This window comes from Salmo salar, chromosome ssa15 (genome assembly GCF_905237065.1).
Source record: "Salmo salar chromosome ssa15, Ssal_v3.1, whole genome shotgun sequence".
Lineage (NCBI taxonomy): Eukaryota > Metazoa > Chordata > Actinopteri > Salmoniformes > Salmonidae > Salmo > Salmo salar.
This window is the reverse complement of record NC_059456.1, coordinates 45876574-45903083: the sequence shown is the minus strand read 5'-3', so window position 1 is coordinate 45903083 and position 26510 is coordinate 45876574. Positions and strand designations below refer to the sequence as shown.

Below are 26510 nucleotides of genomic sequence, written 5' to 3'. Positions count from 1 at the left end.
GAAAAAATAGTTTTAATGACTCCAACCTAAGTGTATGTAAACTTCCGACTTCAACTGTATGTATGAATGCTGTTCATTGACAATAGCTCAGCATTCAACACCGTAGTACCCTCCATGCTTATCATTAAGCTTGAGGCCCTGGTTCTCAACCCCGCCCTGTGCAACTGGGTCCTGGACTTCCTGATGGGCCACCTCTAGGTGGTGAGGGTAGGAAACAACATCTCCACTTCGCTGATCGTCAACACTGGGGCCCCACAAGGGTGCGTGCTCAGCCCCCTCCTGTTCTCCCAGTTCACCCATGACTGTGTGGCCGTGCACGCCTCCAACTCAATCATCAAGTTTGCTGATGACACAATAGTAGTAGGCTTGATTACAAACAATGACGAGACAGCCTACAGGGAGGAGGTGAGGGCTCTCGGAGTATGGTGTCAGGAAAATAACCTCTCACTCAACGTCAACAAAACAAAGGAGATGATCGTGGACTTCAGGAAACAGCAGAGGGAGCACCCCCCTATCCACATCGACGTGACAGCAGTGGAGAAGGTGGAAAGTTTTAAGTTCCTCGGCATACACATCACTGACAAACTGAAATGGTTCACCCACACAGACAGTGTGGTGGAAGAAGGCACAATACCGCCTCTTCAACCTCAGGAGGCTGAAGAAATTTGTCTTGTCACCTAAAACCCACAAACTTTTACAGATGCACAGTTGAGAGCATCCTGACGAGCTGTATCACCGCCTGGTACGGAAACTGCACCGCCCACAACCGCAGGGGTCTCCAGAGGGTGGTGCGGTCTGCACAACGCATCACTGGGGGAAACTACATTCTCTCCTGGACACCTACAGCACCCGATGTCACAGGAAGGCCAAAAAGATCATCAAGGACAACAACCACCCGATCCACTACCTGTTCACCCCGCTACAATCCAGAAGGCGAGGTTGGTGCATCAAAGCTGGGATCGAGAGACTGAAAAACAGCTTCTATCTCAAGGCCATCAGACTGCTAAACAGCCATCACTAGAACAGACTGCCTACGGACTTGAAATCATTGCCCACTTGAATAAATGCAACACTAGTCGCTTTAATAATGCCACTTTAATAGTGTTTACATATCTAGCATTACTCATCTTATATGTATATACTGTTTTCTATATTATCTATTGCATCTTAGCCTATGCTGCTCTGTCATTGCTCATCCATATATTTATATATTCTTCTTCCATTCCTTTAGTTAGATTTGTGTCTTATATGTATTTGTTGTGGAATTGCTAGATATTTCTTCTTAGATATTGCTGCACTGTCGGAACTAGAAGCACAAGCATTTCCCTACACTCGCAATAACATCTGCTAACCATGTGTATGTGAACAATAACATTTTATTTTATTTGGTTAACATAATGCCCTGAACCAGAGCCAGTGCACCGACTGGTATGTGCGTAGCACACGGACACCCTGGAACAAAGCTACTGAACCACACGATACACCAGACCATCAAACGTCTACAGGTTGTGCGCACACATACCATTTTTGAGATGCAAAAATACCATCGGAGGTTCGCAGACCACGCGGCTTCAGCGAGCATAATCTGCAGCTGGATGCTTCTCCAATATTTGCCCATTTATTCTTAAATAAATTATTTAAGCTCTGTAAAGGTGTTGGGGATCATGGCTAGACAGGAATTTACAAGTATTACCATAGATTTTCAAGCAGATTTAAGTCAAAACTGTAACCAGGCCACTCAGGAACGTTCACTGTCTTGGTATGCTTTGAAATATTTGTATTCTGTATATTTTTATGTTAACTACTAAATAGTAGCCTACAGCAAAGTGTGTTTTAAATTATTTCTAACTTGTTAACAATTTCTGCTAGTTAGTTTTGCTACCATGTGGGTTTTAGCTTGCTTGAGCCTGCTAACGGAGTGGTGTTAATTCACATGTTTCCATACATGTTTCATTTTAAAACATTTATCTTACAAAGGAGTTGTTTAATCTAACTGCTTAACTATTTATCTGTACATGGAATTGTGTGTGTGTGTGTGTGTGTGTGTGTGTGTGTGTGTGTGTGTGTGTGTGTGTGTGTGTGTGTGTGTGTGTGTATAAATATATTAATATATTTTTTAAATTAATAATCTTCACAGGACAATGCCACGGGCACTATCTGATGTGTGGAGACATTTCACTGCAGCTAATGTAGAAGGAAAAGCTGTGTACATTTGAAAATACTGTGCCAAATCATATGTGAAGAATACAACAAAGATGCACAATCTTCTGGCCAAGTGCATAAAGTTCACAACAAGCAACCTCTGACAAAAGTCCTTCTACTTCTATTCGAGGTGAAAATGATGAATCAGACACCTTATCGATAGCAACAGCTCATAGTCCTCCTGGAATCATATGTATTTTTGACTCAATGGAGGAATGTTGAGAAATGCTGATAAATGTCTTGCTCAAGCTGTGTATGCAACTGGTTCACCTCTGATGCTCACAGGCAGTGTATATTGGAAAATATTTCTGAGTGTTCTTCGCTCAGCATACACCCCTCCAACCAGACATGCTTTATCTACTCATTTGCTGGATGCAGAGTTCAACAGAGTTCAAGTGAGGGTCATGTAAATCATAGAGAAAGCTGACTGTATTGCAATCATCTCTGATGGGTGGTCGAATGTTCGTGGGCAAGGAATAATAAACTACATCATCTCCACCCCTCAACCAGTATTCTACAAGAGCCCAGACACAAGGGACAACAGACACACCGGTCTCTGTATTGCAGATGAGCTGAAGGCAATCATCAATGCAAGAGCTTTGGGATGGAGATGCAATATGGCAGTCGTACTAGCATATCTCATCAGCCACCTGGTGGAAGGGGTTTGTGGATCTGAGGCTCTTTCCCCTGTTGCCTCCATCATCCTCCAAGTCCCACCAACATCAGTCGCTTCAGAGCGCAACTGGTCCTTGTTTGGGAACACGCACGCAACAGGCTGACCAATACAAGGGTTGAAAAATTGGTGGCAATCCAGGCAAATCTGAGGCTTTTTGAGCCTGATATAATATTCCCTATCTATTCTTGTTCAGTGAAATCATCCCATGTGAAGAGTCAACTCATTAAATTAAAGTTCAATTCGTAACTAAATCGTTTTTTAAATTTCTATTGGAAGGATTTAATCATTTGCAATTATGTCTACTTATGACAAGGTAAAGGTTTATGTTTCTGTCTCCATTTGATATGGTAAATATATCCAATGCAAAAAACATCTACATTTAATTGGTACTAATATTAATTCCCATATATTCCCGTCAATTCCCATATATTCCCATTTTGAATCCCACCGTACCTTCTCCACGACGCAATCTGGTTTCCGAGCTGGTCATGCATATCTACCTCAGCCACGCTCAAGTTCCTAAACGATATCATAACCGCCATCGATAAGAGACAGTACTGTGCAGCAGTCTTCATCGACCTGGCCAAGGCTTTCGACTCTGTCAATCACCGCATTCTCATGACTCAATAGCCTTGGCTTCTCAAATGACTGCCTCGCCTGGTTCACCAACTACTTTTCAGATAGAGTTGAGTGTGTCAAATCAGAGGGCCTGTTGTCCGGACCTCTGGCAATCTCTATGGGGGTACAATACAACACTTCTTCCGTGGCCTCCAACTGCTCTTAAATGCAAGTAAAACTAAGTGCATGCTCTTCAACCGATTGCTGCCTGCACCCTCCTGCCCGACTAGCATCACTACTCTGGACGGTTCTGACTTAGAATATGTGGACAACTACAAATACCTAGGTGTCTGTTTAGACTGCAAACTCTCCTTCCAGACTCGCATTAAGCATCTCCAATCCAAAATTAAATCTAGAATTGGCTTCCTATTTCGCAAACAAGGCCTCCTTCACTCATGCTGCCAAACATACCCTTGTAAAACTGACTATCCTACCGATCCCTGACTTCGGCGATGTCATTTACAAAATAGCCTCCAACACTCTACTCAGCAAACTGGATGCCATCCGTTTTGTCACCAAAGCCCCATATACTACCCACCACTGCGACCTGTATGCTTTCGTTGGCTGGCCCTCACTACATATTCGTCGCCAAACCCATTGGCTCCAGGTCATCTATAAGTCTATGCTAGGTAAAGCCCTGCCTTATCTCAGCTCAGTGGTCACCAAAGCAACACCCACCCGTAGCACGCGCTCCAGCAGGTATATTTCACTGGTCATCCCCATCATTCTCCGCCTTTCCTTCCAGTTCTCTGCTGCCAATGACTGGAATGAATTGCAAAAATCACTGAAGCTGGAGTCATATCTCCCTCTCTAACTTTAAGCATCAGCTGTCATAGCAGCTTACCGATCACTGCACCTGTAGACAGTCAATCTGTAAATAGCACACCCAACTACCTCATCCCCATATTGTTACTTATCCTCTTACTCTTTTGTACCTCAGTATCTCTACTAGCACATCATCATCTGCATATCTATCACTCCAGTGTTAATGCTAAATTATAATTATTTCACCTCTATGGCCTATTTATTGCCTTACCTCCATACTCTTCTACATTTGCACACACTGTACATATATTTTTCTATTGTGTTATTGACTGTACATTTGTTTATGTGTAACTCTGTGTTGTTTTTGTCGCACTGCTTTGCTTTGTCTTGGCTAGGTCGCAGTTGTAAATGAGAACTTGTTCTCAACTGGCCTACCTGGTTAAATAAAGGTGAAATCATATATTTTTTTTTAAATACATTCCCACGGAAAGTTTCCACGTCTGAATATTCCCCAATTATGTGCAACCCTACTTCAGAATGAGGATTTTATTCTCAAACACCCCCCTTGGCCTTCTCGTTACTTAAAGGGCAAAAAGCTTGAATTGGTAAAAACTTTGAGAACCATTACTTTACCAACCATGGGCTTTAGTGATCTAGTCAATTGTTTGCTGACACATAATGGCTGTCTCCGATTACTTGCAGATTGAACTACCGGTTTTTGGGGTCCATTTCGGTAATGAGAACCTTAATTTCAGTAATGATAGTTAGCTAATTCTCATGAAAATTCTTATTTACAATGACAGCCTAGGAACAGTTGTGCTGTGCTGGTAACTTTAATTATTATTATTTTTATTGAAGCTTTATTTAACTAAGCAAGTCAGTTAAGAACAAATTCTTATTTACAATGACAGCCTAGGAACAGTGGGTAACTGCCTTGTTCAGGGGTAGAACAACAGACTTTTACCTTGTCAGCTTGGGGATTCGATCTAGCAATCTTTTGGTTACCGGCCCAACGCTCTAACCACTAGGCTACATGCCACCCCCAAAAAATAACTGGGACCACTGCTTTCACCTATTGTACAGTTATTTTTTATTTTTTAAATTTAAATGTCAGTTTTTAAAAATTTAAATAGGGATTATCATGACAAAATATGGGTGTTTAGCCCCATTTTAATATACTTAAAGCCACAATCTGGAGTTTGTGTTTCAGCAAATAGCAACCCCAGCTCTTAAAGGACGATATCCCCATTTTGACACATGTACCTGTTTTATCACTTACTTATACTGTTGTCTGAACCCAAGACAGCTTTTTGGTCAATATCCCACATATTTAGATACTTTATAGGAAAATCATGTTATGCCATTTTCCCATAAGATCCAATTCAATTTCAAGTTACTTTATGCTTAAGTAATTACAGTACTCATACTTATGCAAAAATAAAATAAGTCAATTGCATTAAGATCAGAGCGCCTGCTAAATAACTAAAATGTAAAAGATTTTAGTATTATACAAGTTATTTGGCATTTACCAAATGACAAAGTTTGATGATGTATTGAGCTACTAAATCTCTAATAGAGCTTGGTACAGTTTTTCCGTGGCAAACTATGCAACACTCATTACTGAAACATTCATTCTCATCTCCGAAACCTGTTTATCATTACCGTAATGCACCAATATTAATTAAATATTAGATGTTAATCTGATATTGTGCCTTTTTGTTCCTTATCCAAATGTCTACATAACAATAACATGCATAAACAAATAATTATGACAAAAAAAACATGATTCAGAAAATGTTATATGTTGCTGGAATGAGATAAATGATGAAATAAATGTTAATTTACTTTTAAATATATTTGTTTTCAGTGTTCTGTTTAACTTGGGCTTTTTCATTAGGTGAACAATATTACAAATATATTAGAAATGGATTTGTTTAACTTTTTGGACTTTTTGCATTGGTAGTTGTGGAAATTGTGGTAAAATGCATAATATCTGATCAATAAACATAACAATAATTATGAAATAGATAAATACAGATCTTAGTCTTAGTGATCTAAAAGGAATTATGGTGGATTATTTTATTGTCAAAATGTTTTTTTGTCAAGTGCAAGTTTCATGAGAATCACCCAAGTACATATAGGTAACTGCCAAAATAATGGAAACACTTGAGTAAATCAGGGATAAACTGGGTATATTGAAAGCAGGTGCTTCCACACAGGTGTGGTTTCTGATTTAATTAAGCAATTAACATCCCATCATGCTTAGGGTCATGTATAAAAATGCTGGTCAGGCCATTATTTTGGCTACCATGGCTATGCCACCGTAGGATGACAATACGCCCATCCAAAGGGCACAAGTGAATGGTTTGATGATCATGAAAAAGATGTAACCCATATGCCATGGCCATCTCATTCAACAGATCTCAATACAATTCAAATCAATATTGACAAAGCGAAAACAGGTTTTTAGAAATATTTACATAAGTATTCAGACCCTTTGCTATGAGACTCAAAATTGACCTCAGGTGCATCCTGTTTCCATTGACCATCCTTGAGATGTTTCTACAACTTGATTAGAGTCCACCTGTGATTGGACATGATTTAGAAAGGCACACACCTGTCTATATAAGGTCCCACAGTTGACAGTGCATCTCAGAGCAAAAACCAAACCATTAGGTCAAAGGAATTGTCCGTAGAACTCCGAGACAGGATTGTGTTGAGGCACAGATCTTGGGAAGGGTACCAAAGCATTTGTGCAGCATTGAAGGTCCCCAAGAACACAGTGGCCTCCATCATTCTTAAATGGAAGAAGTTTGGAACTACCAAGACTCTTCCTAGAGCTGGCCATCTGGCCAAACTGAGCAATTGATGGTCAGTCTGACCGATCTCTTGAGTTCCTCTGTGGAGATGGGAACATGCTAACATAATTGCAAAATGGTTTTCTAATGATCAATTAGCTTTTTAAAATGATAAACTTGGATTTGCTAACACAACGTGCCATTGCAACACAGGAGTGATGGTTGCTGACAATCAGCCTCAGTACGCCTATGTGGATATTCCATAAAACAATCACCAGTTTCCAGCTACAATAGTAATATACAACATTAACAATGTCTACACTGTATTTCTGATCAATTTATGTTATTTTAATGGACAAAAAAATTTGCTTTCTTTCAAAAACAAGGACATTTCTAAGTGACCCTAAACTTTTGAATGGTAGTGTATGTATGGGGAGCAGTCTGGACAGAGGAAGGGGTAGTCATTCAAAAATCATGTTAACCCCTATTATTTCACACAGAGTGAAACCTTCTAACTTATCATGTGATTTGTTAAGCCAAATTTGACTCCTAAACTAATTTAGGCTTGCCAAAAACAAAGCGGGTGAATACTTATACAACTATACTGAACAAAAAATATAAATGCATCATGCAACGATTTCAAAGATTTTCCTGAGTTACAGTTCATATAAGGAAATCAGTCAATTGAAAATAATGTTATTAGGTCCTAATCACAACTGATCAGGGGTTCAGCCATGGGGGAGGGCATAGGCCCACCCACTTGGCAGCCAGGCCCACCCAGCCAGGCCCTGGTGGACATTCCTGCAATCAGCATGCCAATTGCACGCTCCCTCAGCTTGAGACATCTGTGGCATTGTGTTGTGTGACAAAACTGCACATTTTAGAGTTGCCTTTTATTGTCACCAGCACAAGCTGCACCTGTGTAATGATCATGCTGTTTAATCAACTTCTTGATATGCCACACCTGTCGTGTGGATGTATTATTTTGGCAAAGGAGAAATGCTCACTAGCAGGGATATAACAGGGATATAAACAAATTTGGGTACAAAATTTGAGAGAATTAAGCTTTTGGTGCGTATTAAACATTTCTGGGATTTTTTATTTCATGTTATTACATGTTGTGTTCATGTTTTTGTTCAGTGTATATAAAAATGATTTGACATTAGAGTATTGGGTAGATCCAAAAAGAAATCACAATTAAATCCATTTCAACCTACTTTGTAACAAAATGTGCAAAAATCCAAGAGGGGTGAATACTTAGTAATACTGCTGCAAACGTGTACTTTAAATTAACTAAACTAATATGGAGGGATCCTAAACTCAATAGATAATGTGTGTTTCTTCAAAAGTTAATTGTTTGATTCCTTAATCAATTCTCATTGCTCTTATTACATCTAAAATGCCTGTCCACTATCACAATTTTAGTTCATATCTCCCTTCAAGTGTTCCTCTGAATGCTTTTCTAAGGTTTAGACTTTAGACATGTGCATAGTATGTTAACACATGTACAGTTGGAGGGCACAATTATTATACTTTTTTTTACAATTTCCCTAGATGCTAGAACGCCAAATTGCACACACAATACAGAAATTGTCCTGCCAATACTGTAACGTGACATAGCTTACTTTTTAGAGCCTGCAACAGTACGTCCAACTCTACACCAAGACTTGTTTTCGTTAGTGTTGCTATTTCCCTCCATGGTGGCATATGAACTTCAGACTGCTACTTGGATCTATTCCTAAAATGCCCGTTGGGTAAGAATCCAGTGCCATGAGATGCGATAGGACATGTGTTTCTCACGTGGCCCAACGGGAAGCAATGAGGACAGCATGTTAACGAGGTGTCGTATGTCAACAACCGATACTCGGGGCCTCTTGGTTTGCCGGCTAGCAGAATTAGCAGGTAAATATTTTAGTCACGTTAACTAAGTCATTCATTTAAGAAAACAGTCACTCGTGCATACATCTGCAAATAACATGTAATTATGTCAAGAAATTTGAATTGCATGTAACTGTCTGTAGCCTACAACTTAATGTAAAGGGTGTCCCAATGACCAAGTGGATAAGTGGATAATGTGGATAATGAAAAACAATGAAGGATCTTTTCAGCTGGTACATACACGTCAGTTGGTTTGGCAGTAGGCGGCCTATGGCTTGGTTCCTGCCTTGGTGGATTTGGTGGGTTCAGCCTGGTTGGGGGTGGATTTGCCCTATACTGGACTGTTCTTCTTCCTAGAGCTGTGGGGGTGTTGCTGGCTTCACCCGGTGCTGTGGCATCGTGGGTCTCACTGAGGCTGCGTTCGATAGCCAGCTGCATCAGCTCATCATCTGACAGGTTGCTGTAGAGACTGTAGTCATCAAAACCCATCGTGGGGCCCGCTGTGGAGCCAGGCATGGCCATGCTGGCAACTGCCATGTTGGATCTCGAGAGAAAAAGAGGGCATGCAATTACATATTATGCATTATGTCCACCAAGTTGGATCTTGCGAGACCCATTCCTAAGCACAGCAAGCCAAAATATTATTTTACCCAAATTACAAAATTACATATTGGTTTTACTTGTGTAGTTTAATTATGTTAATTTAAGATGACTTGGACATGAAGTGTGAAAATGCTAATATCAGGGATATTGCAAAAAAACTTGGCCAGGTAAATAAAACTAAAGCATGGATTGCTGTCTAACCTATCCATACTCCTTACAGGGTATGGTTATCAATATATAATTTTGTCCTTGGTTCAGTCGCAATTTTAGCATGAAAATCTTGGTGGGGCAAAAAAAACAACACAAAACAATACATTAATTGCACTATAACGGTGACAAACTGCCCACAAACTGTTAAGGCCTACATAAAGCAGTCCCAACACCTTACCACTGCTACACCTGGCTTTCAGCGGAGGCTTGTCTGGCAGCGAAACAGTTCATTCAGCCTCATTTACTGCCTTTTAAAAAAACATAGCTGGTATGGCTGATTTGCTTGAACAAATGTGGTTTCTACTGACAATTGAGATGTACAAACTATGGCATATGGGGATGACAAGCAGATAAGAGGCAATCCGTAATTTCGATTAAGACATTAATGAGCGAGCGACAACAGACGTAGTCAATAACTATTTGTTCAGCACTTTTGAAATGTACAACGACAGAATTCAGAACATGGGCCGTTCTTACAGTGTACTACTATCACTAGCACTGTCAAAGTTATAACAAAAAGTTTGCAAACAAGCACACACCGGCAACGAACGATGTGTTTACAATACTGCATTGGTGAAAATAGACCAAATTATTAGGGTGAGGCACATGGGCTACTAACAGCTTATTACACAACATACACTTAGTAGAGTATTACTTTCTTAGCTACAGTATAGATATCTCTCTGGCATCCTACATAATTTATTAAGCAACATAAGACATTTTTGGACTCAAGTTGCGAACAGGAAAGTGGCGCGGCTGTCCTTCGTGGGTAAATTTTGTCCTCAAAGAGAAAGATGCCGGATTTACAATTCCGAGTTGAATGACCGTTCAAAACGTATTATTCCCGACTTCCCAGTTGCAATACTTGCAGTTAGCCACTGTCACCGATTCCTTACAAACCACTCATTGTTGAATTTGCGATCTCCAAATTGTTGTGTAATGTTTATGTCCAATGGCCGATGAGCACTGATACGTTTTATCTATATTTTCTCTTCATTATTTCTCTTCATATGACAAGGACTAAAAAGGATTTGCTAGTAGACTTGATTCATGATGATGACTGCTAGCTAAGATTGTGAAAGTAAGATGTTGACATGATCAGTCAAAGCTACTGTACATATAACGTGATTTGACGTCATTTCTGTGGCCAAATGACCTTGAGCCTTCTTGGAAGGGCACTTCTAATGTAACTCTATGGCAGCACCTAAAGGGCTCACATTCTTGATGTCTACCCTTACTAAAGGCAGGTGACAGTGTCCCCATGAGTGACAGAACACTGAGCCAATTACGGTGCAATGCTGAGCCAATCGCGGTGCAATGCTCCTGTTTTCTGCTGGCCTGCCCCATCACCACAGAAAGCACCTAGCTAGGCTGAAACACCTGCATTTTGGAGCTGTCTGTTTGTATGCGGCTTTATTAACTCAATAATATATATACATTTTTTGACATTGTTTTCAAACTGATATGTGACACGTATTAATGCCAAAATAACATGCAAAAGAGGCAAGCCCCCCCCCCAAAAAAGTAAAATATATACACTTTTTTTTCTTCTTTGAGCCCCACCTGCCCTGAATGACGGGTTTTGAATTTCCTTTCAAATCAGTGCTGGGGAAGTGAACAAGTGCACACTTGAGGAATGACAAATAATTGGGACGTAGCCAGAGATTATGGGATTGATTCAATTGATACAGCAATGCAGTATTTATGCAGCTCCATGGTCATCAAATTATAGAATGGTTTTGAATACTGTAAAAACCTACTACTACCAGGTAGACTCCCCTCACAGGGAGAAGCCGTTTTAAGAATAAGTCGTATATGTGTGCCAGAAGTAAAGTCACTGCATGAACATTGCAATGGCAGGTATTAATCTACTCCAGACTAAGGAGAGTTCTAGACTAGCATCAGTAAGCATACACCTTGATTGCGCTGCTGTAATTAGAGTACATCAAAACAGATGTTTACCCCTTTAGAAAACATTCACTGCTGTATAAAGAGAAAACACAACCGTTTAACCTTAAGACATAAAACTTAGACTTAAAGTTCAGAACATTTTGGGGACGAAATGAAACTCAATGTTTATTGGCCTTGTTGCTTAAGGTGTTTAGTAGGAAAAGCTGCACAGCAATGTCATTGGCAGAATGAGGCGGTTTAATTAATAACTGATTGAGCACCTGCAGCATAGACTGCACTTTGCTTGTGACACAAGGCTTTTGACCCCAACACAATTCTATGAGTTTCTGTACAATACTGTACAGTGCCTTCGGAAAGTATTTAGACCCCTTGACCTTTTCCACATTTTGTTACGTTATAGACTTATTCTAAAATTGATAAAATAGTTTTTTTCCCCTCAACACACAATACCATATAATGACAATGTAAAAACTGTTTAGACATTTTTGCAAATGTATATAAAAAAAGAACTGATATCACATGTACATAAGTATTCAGACCCTTTCCTCAGTACTTTGTTGAAGCACCTTTGGCAGGGATTACAGCCTCAATTCTTTGTGGGTATGGCGCTACAAGCTTGGCACACCTGTATTTGGGGAGTTTCTCCCATTCTTCTCTGCAGATCCTATCAAGCTCTGTCCGGTTGGTTGGGGAGTGTCGCTGCACAGCTATTTTCAGGTCTCTCCAGAGATGTTCGATTGGGTTCAAGTCCTGGCTCTGGCTGGGTCACTCTAGGACGTTCAGAGACTTTTCCCGAAGCCACTCCTGCGCTGTCTTGGCATTCAGGCCAAAGAGTTCAATCTTGGTTTCGTCAGACCAGATAACCTTGTTTCTTATGGTCTGAGAGTCCTTTTAGGTGCCTTTTGGCAAACACCAAGCGGGCGGTCATGTGCCTTTTACTGTGGAGTTGCTTCCGTCTGGCCACTCTACCATAAAGGCCTGATTGGTGGAGTGCTACAGAGATGGTTGTCCTTCTGGAAGGTTCTCCCATCTCCACAGAGTAACTCTAGAGCTCTGTCAGAGTGACCATCGGTATCTTGTTCACCTCCCTAACCAAGGCCCTTCTCCCCCGATTGCTGAGACTGGCCGAGTGGCCAGCTTTAGGAAGAGTCTTGGTAGTACCAAACTTCTCCCATTTAAGAATGATGGAGGCCACCGTGTTCTTGGGGACCTTCAATGCTGCAAAACACTTTTGTACCCTTTCCCAGATCTGTGCCTCGACACAATCGTGTCTCGGAGCTCTACGGACAATTCCTTCGACCTCATGGCTTGGTTTTTGCTCTGACATGCACTTTCAACTGTGGGACCTTATAAAGAAAAGGTGAATGCCTTTCCAAATCATGTCCAATCAATTTACTTTATCACAGGTTGACTCCAATCAAGTTGTAGAAACATCTCAAGGATGATCAATGGAAACAAGATGCACCTGGGCTCAATTAGCAAAGGGTCTGAATACTTACGTAAATATGGTATCTGGGTTTTTTGTGGGTTTTTTTCATAAATTTTACAAACATTTCTAAAAACCTGTTTTTGCTTTGTCTTTATGGGGTATTGTGTGTAGATTGGTGAGGAAACATTTGTATTTGATCCATTTTAGATTAAGGTTGTAATGTAACAAAGTGTGGAAAATGGAAAGGGTCTGAATACTTTCTGAATATACTGTAGAATCATCATTTTCAAACCTTTACAGTCCTTTGCAAATATTGTATGCTCCCCCAAAAATGGGAAATATGTTTTTACACTTTTACTATTGCTCAGAAAAAGAGATTGATATTACTTGTTAAATATTTTTTCTCAAAATGTAGGGATAAAAATTGACACCTCTAAAGATTCAAAAGCTTAGTATTTGGTCCCATATTCCTAGCACGCAATGACTACTATACATTAAGCTTGTGACTCTACGAACTTGTTGGATGCATTTGCAGTTCGTTTTAGTTGTTTCAGATTATTTTGTGCCCAATACTAATGAATGATAAATAACATATTGTATCACTCTGGAGTCACTTTTATTATAAATAAGAATATGTATATAAACACTTCTCCATTAATGTAATCCTGAATGAATTGTGAATAATAATGAGTAAGAAAGTTACAAAGGGTCAAAGACATGCTAACTTCTCACCATTGCCAATAACAGGGGAGGTTAGCATGTCTTGGGGGAATGATCTTTGACCCTCTAACTTTCTCACTCATCAATATTCACGATTCAGTCTGGATTATCCGTAATCATGGTAGCATTCAGATTAATGTAAAAGTGTTTAGAAACATATTATATTCTTATTTATAATAAAAGTGACTCCAGGATACTATAATACATTATTTACCATTCATTTCTATTGGGCACAAAATAATCTGAAACAACTAAAACGAACTGCAAATGCATCCAACAAGTTTGTAGAGTCACAAGCTTGATATAGTCATTGCGTGCTAGGAATATGGGACCAAATACTAAACTTTCACTACCTCATTCACAAGACTCTTTAGGGGTGTGAATCATTTTTAACCCTACATTTTAGGGAAAAAATATATGATTTGTTTAACAATCTCTTTCTCTGAGCAAGTGAATAAAATAATATAAGTTCCAAATTTTTTTGAGCATACAATATACTGTAGCTCAGCATTTGAAGTATTTATACAGTCATTATTGCTCATCTTTATCAAGGATGTCGGTCATTTCAGACACCACTATTTCTCAAGTAAGGAATTAGGACAAGCACACGACTCAGCATTTGAAGTGAAAAATACTTTGAAAAAAAGAAAAGAAATACTCTGTTCTATAAATTGTTCTGTAACGTACTGTTCATTCATTAATTCATCCATTCATTCAAATAATCAGGCATAGTCTTCAACACACCTTATTGCCAAAAAAGTTGCCCTACATACTTACAAGTGCCCAGTTGAAGGGCAGCGTATCATTTGCTCCATATAAGACATGTTTTGCAAGTCATAAGACAGCTACAGTATCCCATTAGCCCATTCGCAAATATCGCCCTGCATGCAGTGTAGATACAGCTTTATAAATAGACCTGGAAACCAAAATCCCATGGGTCTATTGCACAGGACTGTTTTAGGCTCTCAAGTGCATATGTATTAATGTACTCACTGCTGAACAGTGGCTGGCAGGCAGAAACTGCAAGAGCAAAGTAAAGGAACATATGTACAAGTGGGCTTGTCAATTAAGGCGAACTCCCTTTGAACACAAGCATGTCATTCAAATCGATAGATTTGAAGAAGAACAAAATTGAAGGTTGTATTTAGGTTGGCTAATGCTGGGATTATGTTAGGATTGGACAATGAAATGAGGATATGCTCCCCTTGAAAAAGTGTTAAAATCTTAAATTCTAATAATTTAAGGATTTCTGAAATAACTAATGGAGTGTACTACTTCTAATAATAATTCTAAAATGCTCATTACCATCAGATCCATGTAGAAAAAATGTAAATAACTAACAAAAAAATAAGTGCACCAACGTTGTCAAATAACAATTTAATAGAAAATATGTCTTACCTTTCTCCCAAACTTTTACTGTTTTCCTAAAAAAAAGTGTCAAAGTTTTCCTCTTTGGTTAGTCTCCCCTACTAAGACTTCTCCACTTCTCTGTCAGTGGAGGTTTCTGAAACTGGGCTTCTGATCGAGCAGTCTGGGGTATTTCTTGAGGCATATGATAGGGTGGGGGGGTCAACTTTTCATCTACCTCCTTCATAGCTCAGAATGCCCCTGAGGAGGAGCTGGCCCAGATTTTTTGAAGAGGGACGGATAGTACTGAACAACAAAACAAATAGCTGGAAGTCTTGGCGTAATAAATTAAACACGTTTATTTGTCACGTGCACAGGACACAGTGAGTGTAAATGGTACAGTGAAATCCTTACACACAAAAAATAGCAAGGTTGAGGAGGAGGTAGCAAAACGGCCACCATCCCATCTTATCTAATAATAATGTGGTGAGTATCTTCATCAGGTAATGTGACTCATCCAATTCGTACATATTACAATTGAGTGATATTGTCTGTGTTCAATGTAAACCAACTGGTGTGAGTAGTCCCAAGTACAGTGTTTGGGATTGTAGTCCTCCTGTTCTAGGTCAATCACCTGCTGTGTCTGGGTCAGGTTTTGTTGTGGCGAGTTAGTGTGACTTGTTCCTTATGTTGAGTAGTCTGGTATTGTCTTGTGTTACAATCACTGCAATGCAAAGAGGTGTTAAAATTCATTGCGGATGCCTGTTCCTTATTTTTAGACAACAAAAAAAAGGGTCACGTTTATTGACAAGGTAACCTTCCCGTTGTGTTGGCAGGCCAATCTGCATCATGTGTTAGTTTAAATTCTGAACCTTGTGCACTTTACATGTATTCTCGTATGAGGGAAAGGTCACAGATACCCAACAGGCTCGATTCCAGAATACCAGCCACTAGAGTTACAGTTGTATCATCAGTAAGTCTTTTAATACCCTGTTGAGTGTGGAGCTTGGGGGTTAGTTTAGCACTAACCTCAGTACTAGGGGTTAGTAAAGTACTTGCTTAATTGTTTGTTGTGGTGCAGAACAACAAGTTAAAGGCTGTTGCAGAAAGCCTGGAGTTGACAGAAAACACAATTTATATACATTTTTTCATTTAGCAGACACTCTTATCTAGAGCGACTTATAGGAGCAATTAGAGTTAAGTGCCCTTCGCAAGGGCACATTGACAGATTTTTCATCTAGTCAACTCTGGGATTCGAACCAGTGTCCTTTCGGTTACTAGCCCAACACTCTTAACCAGTAGGCTGGCTACCTGTTTCCCAGTTTTGCATATAGTATCAAAGTGGAAATATAAGTGTGAAAATTACAAAATTACATTGGTTTCCTTACCCTGTAAGCAGTCTATGGACAAGGTATGACAGCAATCCATGCTTTGGCTGAGGTTCCTTCACCTAATGTTATAGTATTTGTGGCACAAATCCCATTCAAGTCATGGTACCATTATTTGCATTTTTCGCACCTCATGTTCAAATCCTCTGTGACTTTTTTGACCTTCAAAATCTGTTTTTAGATACTTTTCTGATGCTATGGGCATAATGCGCTGAAAATGCTAATATCGGTACGTAGTGGCACTCGAGGCGTTGGAGGCAGCATTTCGGTGGTTGTCTTTTCCCTCCAGGAGCAGGCCAAGACTAAAGTTGAAAACAAAATGTTGAATTGTTTAAAAGGTAGCTTGTTAGTCAATCAGGCCCAGGTGTAGCAGACCTAGGCCAACTCCTGTCTCCTTGACTAAACCACTACTAATATCCAACTTCGGCTTGAAAAATGTCTGTTCTTTACTATAAATATTTAGCAAGGTAGCTGTCCATTGCTAGCTGGTTGGATGGGAATCTAGGCAGGTTGGAACTGCATAGCTTGCTAGCTAGTATTAAAGATCACCAAACAAGGCAAACAGTATTATGCAGGCTAGATTAAGCTAGCTTGCAACCTTCGCTAGATGGGTTATGAAACAAATGCCTAATTGGAAAATAGTTAGCTAGCTTGCTGTCTTTGGGTTGCTAGAAAGTTGTCACAATCAAAGTGCTCAACAGCTACCTAGCTAGCTCAGCCGCTTAAAGGGGCAATCAGCAGTTGCTACATGAATTGTTGTTAAGGATATGTACCCATTGATTCTTGAAGAATATCACTTATAAATGCCTTATGAGCATAGTTCATCAGTCGTACCCCATCAGAACCCAAAAATATAAGCTTGTTTTACTCCAATGTTTGTAAACAAAGAAAATGTTAACAGTCAAGTAAATGCTACAGTCAAAAGTATTGCGAAAGTATTCACCCCCTTGGCATTTTTCCTATTTTGTTGCCTTACAACCTGTAATTAAAAATAATTTTGGGGGGTTTGTATCATTTGATTTATTGTGAAACAAGCAAGAAATAAGACAAAAAAACAGAACTTGAGTGTGCATAACTATTCATCCCCCTAAAGTCAATACTTTGTAGAGCCACCTTTTGCGGCAATTACAGCTGCAAGTGTCACGGTCATTGTAAGGAGTGGACCAAAATGCAGCGGGTAAAGTGCTCATCTTCTTATTTATTAAAGGAAAGACACTTAAACAAAACAAACGACGAAAACAGTCCAATAAGGTGCACAGACTATACTGGAAACAACCACCCACAAAACACAAGTGAAACAAACCCCAACTAAATATGGCCTCCAATTAGAGGCAACGACAACCAGCTGTCTCTAATTGGAGGTCCTACCAAAACCCCAAAATAGAAATAGAAAAACTACATGAACACATAGAAATAGAAAATGTAGAACATAAACCTAAAAACCCAAACCACACAAAACAAACACCCCCTGCTACGCCCTGACCAAACTACAATAACAAATAAACCCTTTTACTGGTCAGGACATGACAGCAAGTCTCTTGGGGTATGTCTCTATAAGCTTGGCATATCTAGCCACTGGAATTTTGCCCATTCTTCAAGGCAAAACTGCTCCAGCTCCTTCAAGTTGGATGGGATCCGCTGGTGTACAGCAATCTTTAAGTCATACCACAGACTCTGAATTGGATTGAGGTCTGGGCTTTGACTAGGCCATTCCAAGACATTTTAAATGTTTCCCCTTAAACCACTTGAGTGTTGCTTTAGGTCCTGCTGGAAGGTGAACCTCCATCCCAGTCTCAAATCTTTGGAAGACTGAAACAGGTTTCCCTCAAGAATTTCTCTGTATTTAGCACCATCCATCATTCCTTCAATTCTGAGTCCCTGCCGATGAAAAACATCCCCACATCATGATGCTGCCACCACCATGCTTCAGTGTGGGGATGGTGTTCTCGGGGTGATAAGAGGTGTTGGGTTTGTGCCAGACATAGCGTTTTCCTTGATGGCCAAAAATCTACATTTAAGTTTCATCTGACCAGAGTACCTTCTTCCATATTTTTGGGGAGTATCCCACATGCCTTTTGGCAAACACCAAACGTGTTTCTTATTTTTTTCTTTAAGCAATGGCTTTTTTCTGGCCACTCTTCTGTAAAGCCCAGCCCTGTGGAGTGTATGGCTTAAAGTGGTCCTATGGACAGATATTCCAATCTCCACTGTGGAGCTTTGCTGCTCCTTCAGGGTTATCTTTGGTCTCCTTGTTTCCTCTCTGATTAATGCCCTCCTTGCCTGGTCCGTGAGTTTTGGTGGGCGGCCCTCACTTGGCAGGTTTGTTGTGGTGCCATGTTCTTTCCATTTTTTAATAATGGATTTAATGGTGCTCCATGGGATGTTCAAAGTTTTGGATATTTTTTTATAACCCAACCCTGATCTGTACTTCTCATGTGACAGATCATGTGACACTTAGATTGCACACAGGTAGACTTCATTTAACTAATTATGCCTTCTGAAGGTAAATGGTTGCACCAGATCTTATTTAGGGGCTTCATAGCAAAAGGGGTGAATACATATGCACGCACCACTTCTCCGTTTTTAATGTTTTAGAATTTATTGAAATTCTTATTGAAACACCAGTCCCAACGTCAACTGCGAAGAGGCGACTCCGGGATGCTGGCCTTCTAGGCAGAGTTGCAAAGAATAAGCATTATTTCAGACTGGCCAATAAAAAGAAAAGATTAAGATGGGCAAAAGAACACAGACACTGGACAGAGGAACTCTGCCTAGAAGGCCAGCATACCGGAGTTGCCTCTTCACTGTTGACATTGAGACTGGTGTTTTGCGGGTACTATTTAATGAAGCTGCCAGTTGAGGACTTTTGAGGGGTCTGTTTCTCAAACTAGAAACTCTAATGTACTTGTCCTCTTGCTCAGTTGTGCACCGGGGCCTCCCACTCCTCTTTCTAATCTGGTTAGAGCCAGTTTCCACTGTTCTGTGAAGGGAGTAGTACACAGCGTTGAACGAGATCTTCAGTTTCTTGGCAATTTCTCACATGGAATAGCCTTCATTTCTCAGAACAAGAATAGACTGACGAGTTTCACAGATTCTTTATGAAATATCTACACAGGCGTACAGAGGCCCATTATCAGCAACCATCACTCCTGTGTTCCAATGGCACGTTGTGTTAGCTAATCCAAGTTTATCATTTTAAAAGGCTAATTGATCATTAGAAAACCCTTTTGCAATAATGTTAGAACAGCTGAAAACTGTTGTCCTGATTAAAGAAGCAATACAACTTTCCTTCTTTAGACTAGTTGAGTATCGGAGCATCAGCATTTGTGGGTTCGATTACAGGCTCAAAATGGCCAGAAACAAATAACTTTGTTCTGAAACTCGTCAGTCTATTCTTGTTCTGAGAAATGAAGGCTATTCCATGTGAGAAATTTAAGATCTCGTACCAGAAATAGACTAACCTTTTAAAGTTACCAAATCACCTACCAAACAATGCTGAAAAAATGTGCAGATCGGTTTCAAAATATAGGCCTAAGTTTTTGCCCCACATGTGGGCACTCGCAACACTTAAGTACAGTAACGTAATTCAACTCAAATATGCTATTCTGTTCTTTTAAAAATAATTTTCTTATATTCATAATGTTCCTTAAGACCTTACTAAATGAAGAAACATGGATTTCTTTGTGATGATGGATATTAAATGTAGCCTATTTATTAACACTTGAATTGTGGTGTTTTAGAGGTTTTTCATTTTTACTTTGAATGTTACCTAAGACTTTCGTAAACACAGCCAAATTATAAATTTTGCAATATCATATATGAAATGTATTTATTAGGCTGTTGGAATGTTGAGGTGCGCATCGGCTGAATTGGGATGCCTTGAATTGTATTGGGATGCCGAAACACAAGAGATCAATATCGTTCCCAGTTCTGTTTCCGTTCCTCTGAAAATGTCATCATTTTTCTGTGTTTCGGTTCTGTTCCCTGAACCGGTTCCAACCCCTAGCTCTCATCCAGTTTGTATCCAACCTGTTCAACAAGTCCCTACACACTGTGCAGGTGCCATCACTGTTCAATGTCACTGCCGTCACCCCCTTGCTCAAGAAACCATCCCTTGACCAAGACCTCCTCTCTAACTACAGGCATATTTCCAACCTCCCATTTCTATTTAAAGTCCAGCTTCACTCACACCTCACTGCTAACCAACTTTACCAGTCTGGCTTCAGGCCAGCTAGCTAACATCAGGCCAGTTAGCTAGCTAGCTAACATTAAACCTAGTTGGTTATGAGTTGGAATTATGGTTCATTGTTTAGCTAGCTAGCTTGCAAGTAACCATTTCACTATACAGTTTACACCTTCTGTATCCTGTGCATGTGATGAATAAACTTAGATTGTATTTGATATAGTGTGTGTTTACCAGAGTCGGTAATGTGAAGAAGAACATGACCTGCACCAAAGTCAAATTAGGATATAATGTTAGGCCGACGAGACAATGTCCAAGTTCTAAAATTCTCAGGTAGAATGCCCTGTTTTTATTTCGTCACACTCCCAACCGTAAGTTATTTTCTGTAATTAGCTTTCCATTAACTTGTAAATAAGGATCTTGTGAGTTTAGTTTTCTGTAACAATGAATACAAATGAGTTACAGTTAAGACGTTGTCAGCTATATGATATGGTCATTATTTGAACTGGCTAGCTTAACGTTTTAACAAGCTAGAAACTAACCAAAACATTCTTTAGAACGTTGCCCGGTTTGCTAGATTGACATATAATAAATTCATTTTTAAACGGATTGGTTTATTGGTGGTAAAATACACCACTTATGCTATTTTGGACCACCAAGCTGCTGATGTCATGCAGACAGTCATTTTTGTTTTTATACTTTTTCATAAAGACAATGACAAGTTTGATGCCGAATGGCAATAGAATGTTCAAGATGTCACTGCGACAACTGTCTACAGACATGTCGATAGACGTAGGATAAACCAGCCTTTACGCTTGACATCTTTAGTTGTTTAGTACACTACCATACTCACTCTGTTTACCACATGGCCTCATATGTGAATCCTTAAAGAGATGGGTGGGGATAAGGCTTAAGACGGCGTAAACAATGCTGAATGGGTGTAGACAAAAAAAAAGGTCTCCAGTAAGTGTACCAAAACATTCAAGGGCCATTTTCTCAAAAGTGGGGTTACAAGTTTATCAACTTTCAAAGCTGAATTACTTTCCCATTGTTCCTCAACTGTAATGTATGATCGAGCCGGTCGGTTACAAATGGTTAAGGTTAGGTACAGGGTTCAACCTTCTGATCCAGAGCCACAGGAATCATTCCAAATGGTTAAAGCAAGGGTTAAGGTTTGGGATAGGGTTAAAACCTACATTTAAAAACATGTGTTCACGACTGGGATCGAACACACAACCTTGTGATCCAGAGTCACGGGAATACAACAACTTGCTTGGTGGTTTTGGTGGTGGGGGGGGGGGCAGTGTCCACGACTGGGATCAACTGGGATCAAACACACAACCTTCTGATCCAGAGTCATTGTTGCCTCTAGTGGCTGGATTTAAAGACACTTCCTGACGTCCTCAGGACATTTTATAGACGTCCAATTTTGCCATCATTCTTCAACAACCTTGCTGGTATCTTATGTGTGGTGGGAAGAGTTAGCCAAATAATTTCACCAATTGGAGCTATTGACCTAAAATATTGTCTCATGTAATTTACTGATGGTCTCAAACTTGTCCCATAGGGATATCGCATGTGGAACTAAATTGACCATGGGAATTACGATTGTGTCGCGTGCAGCTGCATTGATGATTACTTGAGTGCTGCCAATTGTGGGCATGAGGGCAGGATTAAAATAAATCCAACCCATGGAAAATTGTTACGGTACCCTTCATCCCACGACAAATACTTCACCTGAAGGCTGCATCTGCACTGTGTTTGCCTGGGTTACGGTTTACAGCAGCCTGAAAGGGTTGCTATGCTTACCCACTGTGGCCCGCTTTGACCGCCTTGTCAGATTGAAAATCTTCTAACACAGCTTTTTTGAAAGATATCACAAAGGACTGCAAAAGTGTTGCTAATGCGCTCCACTTTTTGCAGCATCAAGGCATTCCGTGACAAATATTTGACCTGAAGGCTGTGTCTGCACTGGACTGGCCTGGGTTACTGTTTACAGCAGTCTAAAAGGGTTGCTATGCTTACCCGCTAGGCGGTCAAAGCGGGCCAGAGCGGTTCTTCCTCAGGAGCTTGTTCTACATCTTCAGTCCATCCCCCCAAATCTTCACTTTTGCTCTTCTCTTTCTCCCTATTCCTCACAGACTGGCACTGTACAGGTATATGTAAGCAAACCCCTTCAATGTCCTTCTCTCCTGAAAAGCCTCCTCCCTCCTGAATGCTTTCGGCTACTCACTTCTTCTTCTTGTCTTTTAGGATCGAGCACCTGACAACCACACTGACGCAGTTCAATCAAGTACAGGCTTAACTGAATGAACAACGAAGACAGAATGCAATATGGAATTTTATTAAATAGTTTGGGGCATGGCCTCGTCCCCGAGGAGCCAGATGCTGATGACAGCTAGCCTTTTGCTGGGCAGCTGGAATTGAAGCCCTCCAAAATAGATAACTTACTCACCAGGAAGAAGGGACATAGCAGAGAAACGGTTAATTCTAAAGGTAAGAGAAAACAATGATCATTAGAGGTAAAGGAGATGCATGTGAAGAATAGAACAAAAGTGCAATTATGCTGTTATGGAAAGTATTGTATGAAATGTTTATCAATGCAAGTACGCTGAGAGCAGGATTTAAGCATCGTTATGTATTGGGATAAAATAAGACATCTGCATGTATGTCTACCCAACCACGCCTGCTGTAATGTGATATGTATGATTAACATGAAATGCCAGCTGAGCAAGATACAGACTGTTAGAACTGATAAGGCTCCATGGATTGATGAGGAATTGAAAAACTGTATGGTTGAAAGAGATGGGGCAAAAGGAGTGGCTAATAAGTCTGGCTGCACATCTGACTGGCTGATTTGAGAAATTGAGAAATTGAGAAATTATGTTACTAAACTCAACAAAAAGAAGAAACTGTATTATGAAGCTAAGACAGGGTAGACAACAACACATCTGCCATGCTGATCCTCAACACTGGGGCCCCTCAAGGGTGAATGCTTAGTCCCCTCCTGTACTCCCTGTTCACCCACGACAGCGTGACCAAACACAACTCCAACACCATCATTAAGTTTGCTGATGACACAACAGTGGTAGGCCTGATCACCGACAATGATGAGTCAGCCTATAGGGAGGAGGTCATAGACCTGGCAGTGTGGTGCCAGTACAATAATCTCTCCCTCAATGTGAGCAAGACAAAGGAGCTGATCGAGGACTACAGGAAAAGGCAGGTCAAACAGGCCCCCATTAACTTTGACGGGGCTGTAGTGGAGCGGGTCGAGAGTTTCAAGTTCCTTGGTGTCCACATCACCAACAAACTATCATGGTCCAAACACACCAAGACAGTTGTGAATATGGCATGACAGCACCTTTTCCCCCTCAGGAGACTGAAAAGATTTGGCATGGGTCCCCGGATCCTCAAAAAGTTCTACAGCTGCACCTTCGAGAGCATCCTGACCGGTTGCGTCACTGCCTGGTATGGCAACTGCTTGGCATCTGACCGTAAGGCACTACAGAGGATAGTGTGTACGGCCCAGTACATCACTGGGGCCAAGCTTCCTACCATCTAGGACGTATATTTTTTTTTTTTTTTTATTTCACCTTTATTTAACCAGGTAGGCAAGTTGAGAACAAGTTCTCATTTACAATTGCGACCTGGCCAAGATAAAGAAAAGCAGTTCGACAACATACAAAAACACAGAGTTACACATGGAGTAAAACAACATACAATCAATGATGCAGTAGAAGAAAAAAAATAATAAAATAAGACTATATACAATGTGAGCAAATGATGTGAGATAAGGGAGGTAAAGGCAAAAAAATGCCATGGTGGCAAAGTAAATAAAGTATAGCAAGAAAAACACTGGAATGGTAGATTTGTAGTTTGAAGAAAGTTCAGAGATAAAATATAAATAATATGGTGCAAAGGAGCAAAATAAATAAAATAAATAAATACAGTAGGGGAAGAGGTAGTAGTTTGGGCTAAATTATAGATGGGCTATGTACAGGTGAAGTGATCTGTGAGCTGCTCTGACAGCTGGTGCTTAAAGCTAGTGAGGGAGATAAGTGTTTCCAGTTTCAGAGATTTTTGTAGTTTGTTCCAGTCATTGGCAGCAGAGAACTGGAAGGAGAGACGACCAAAGGAGGAGTTGGCTTTAGGGGTGACCAGAGAGATATACCTGCTGGAGCGCGTGCTACAGGTGGGTGCTGCTATGGTGACCAGTGAGCGGAGATAAGGGGGACTTTACCTAGCAGGGTCTTGTAGATGACCTGGAGCCAATGTGTTTGGCGACGATTATGAAGCCGAAGGCCAGCCAACGAGAGCGTACAGGTCGCAGTGGTGGGTAGTATATGGGGCTTTGGTGACAAAACGGATGGCACTGTGATAGACTGCATCCAGCTTGTTGAGTAGGGTATTGGAAGCTATTTTGTAAATGACATCGCCGAAGTCGAGGATTGGTAGGATGGTCAGTTTTACGAGGGTATGTTTGGCAGCATGAGTGAAGGATGCTTTGTTGCGAAATAGGAAGCCAATTCGAGATTTCACTTTGGATTGGAGATGATTGATGTGAGTCTGGAAGGAGAGTTTACAGTCTAACCAGACACCTAGGTATTTGTAGTTGTCCACAAATTCTAAGTTAGAACCGTCCAGAGAAGTGATGCTGGACAGGCGGGCAGGTGCAGGCAGCGATCGGTTGAAGAGCATGCATTTTGTTTTACTTGTGTTTAGGAGCAGTTGGAGACCACGGAAGGAGAGTTGAATGGCATTGAAGCTCGTCTGGAGGGTTGTTAACACAGTGTCCAAAGAAGGGCCAGAAGTGTACAGAGTGGTGTCGTCTGCGTAGAGGTGGATCAGAGATTCACCAGCAGCAAGAGCGACATCATTTATGTATACAGAGAAAAGAGTTGGCCCAAGAATTGAACCCTGTGGTACCCCCATAGAGACTGCCAGAGGTCCAGACAGTAGGCCCTCCGATTTGACACACTGAACTCTGTCAGAGAAGTAGTTGGTGAACCAGGCGACGCAATCGTTTGAGAAACCAAGGCTACTGAGTCTGCCGCTGAGGATGTGGTGATTAACAGAGTCAAAAGCTTTGGCCAGGTCAATGAATACGGCAGCACAGTATTGTTTCTTATCGATGGCGGTTACGATGTCGTTTAGGACCTTGAGCGTGGCTGAGGTGCACCCATGACCAGCTCTGAAACCAGATTGCATAGCGGAGAGGGTGCGGTGGGATTCGAAATGGTCGGTAATCTGTTTGTTGACTTGGCTTTCGAAGACCTTAGAAAGGCAGGGTAGGATGGATATAGGTCTGTAGCAATTTGGGTCAAGAGTGTCACCTCCTTTGAAGAGGGGGGATGACAGCAGCTGCTTTCCAATCTATGGGAATCTCAGACGACACGAAAGAGAGGTTGAACAGGCTAGTAATAGGGGTTGCAATAATTTCGGCAGATAATTTTAGAAAGAAAGGGTCCAGATTGTCAAGCCCAGCTGATTTGTAGGGGTCCAGATTTTGCAGCTCTTTCAGAACATCAGCTGAATGGATTTGGGAGAAGGAGAAATGGGGGAGGCTTGGGCGAGTAGCTGTGGGGGGTGCAGTGCTGTTGAATGCAGTAGGGGTAGTTAGGTGGAAAGCATGGCCAGCCGTAGAAAAATGCTTATTGAAATTCTCAATTATAGTGGGCTTATCGGTGGTGACAGTGTTTCCTATCCTCAGTGCAGTGGGCAGTTGGGAGGAGGTGTTCTTATTCTCCATGGACTTTACAATGTCCCAGAACTTTTTAGA

The 26510-nt window shown here is 40.7% G+C and overlaps 1 protein-coding gene across 4 annotated transcripts in view; it reads right to left on the bottom strand.

Moving 5' to 3' along the window:
• The window catches only part of LOC106571696 (ankyrin repeat and SOCS box protein 2), a 40997-nt gene extending 25645 nt beyond the window's left edge, over positions 1-15352 (bottom strand). The window contains exons 1-2 of one of the 4 annotated variants that reach the window (XM_014145071.2): positions 15209-15352; positions 9179-9481 (exon numbers count right to left, since the gene is read on the bottom strand). In XM_014145071.2, coding sequence (XP_014000546.1) covers positions 9179-9474 — 296 coding nt within the window. In that variant the 5' untranslated portion in view covers positions 9475-9481; positions 15209-15352. Of the gene's footprint in view, positions 1-8684; positions 9482-14587; positions 15124-15208 lie in introns of those variants that run through there. The other 3 variants (XM_014145069.2, XM_014145070.2, XM_014145072.2) reach the window with 3 other exon arrangements.
• Between the last annotated feature and the right edge of the window lie 11158 nt (positions 15353-26510).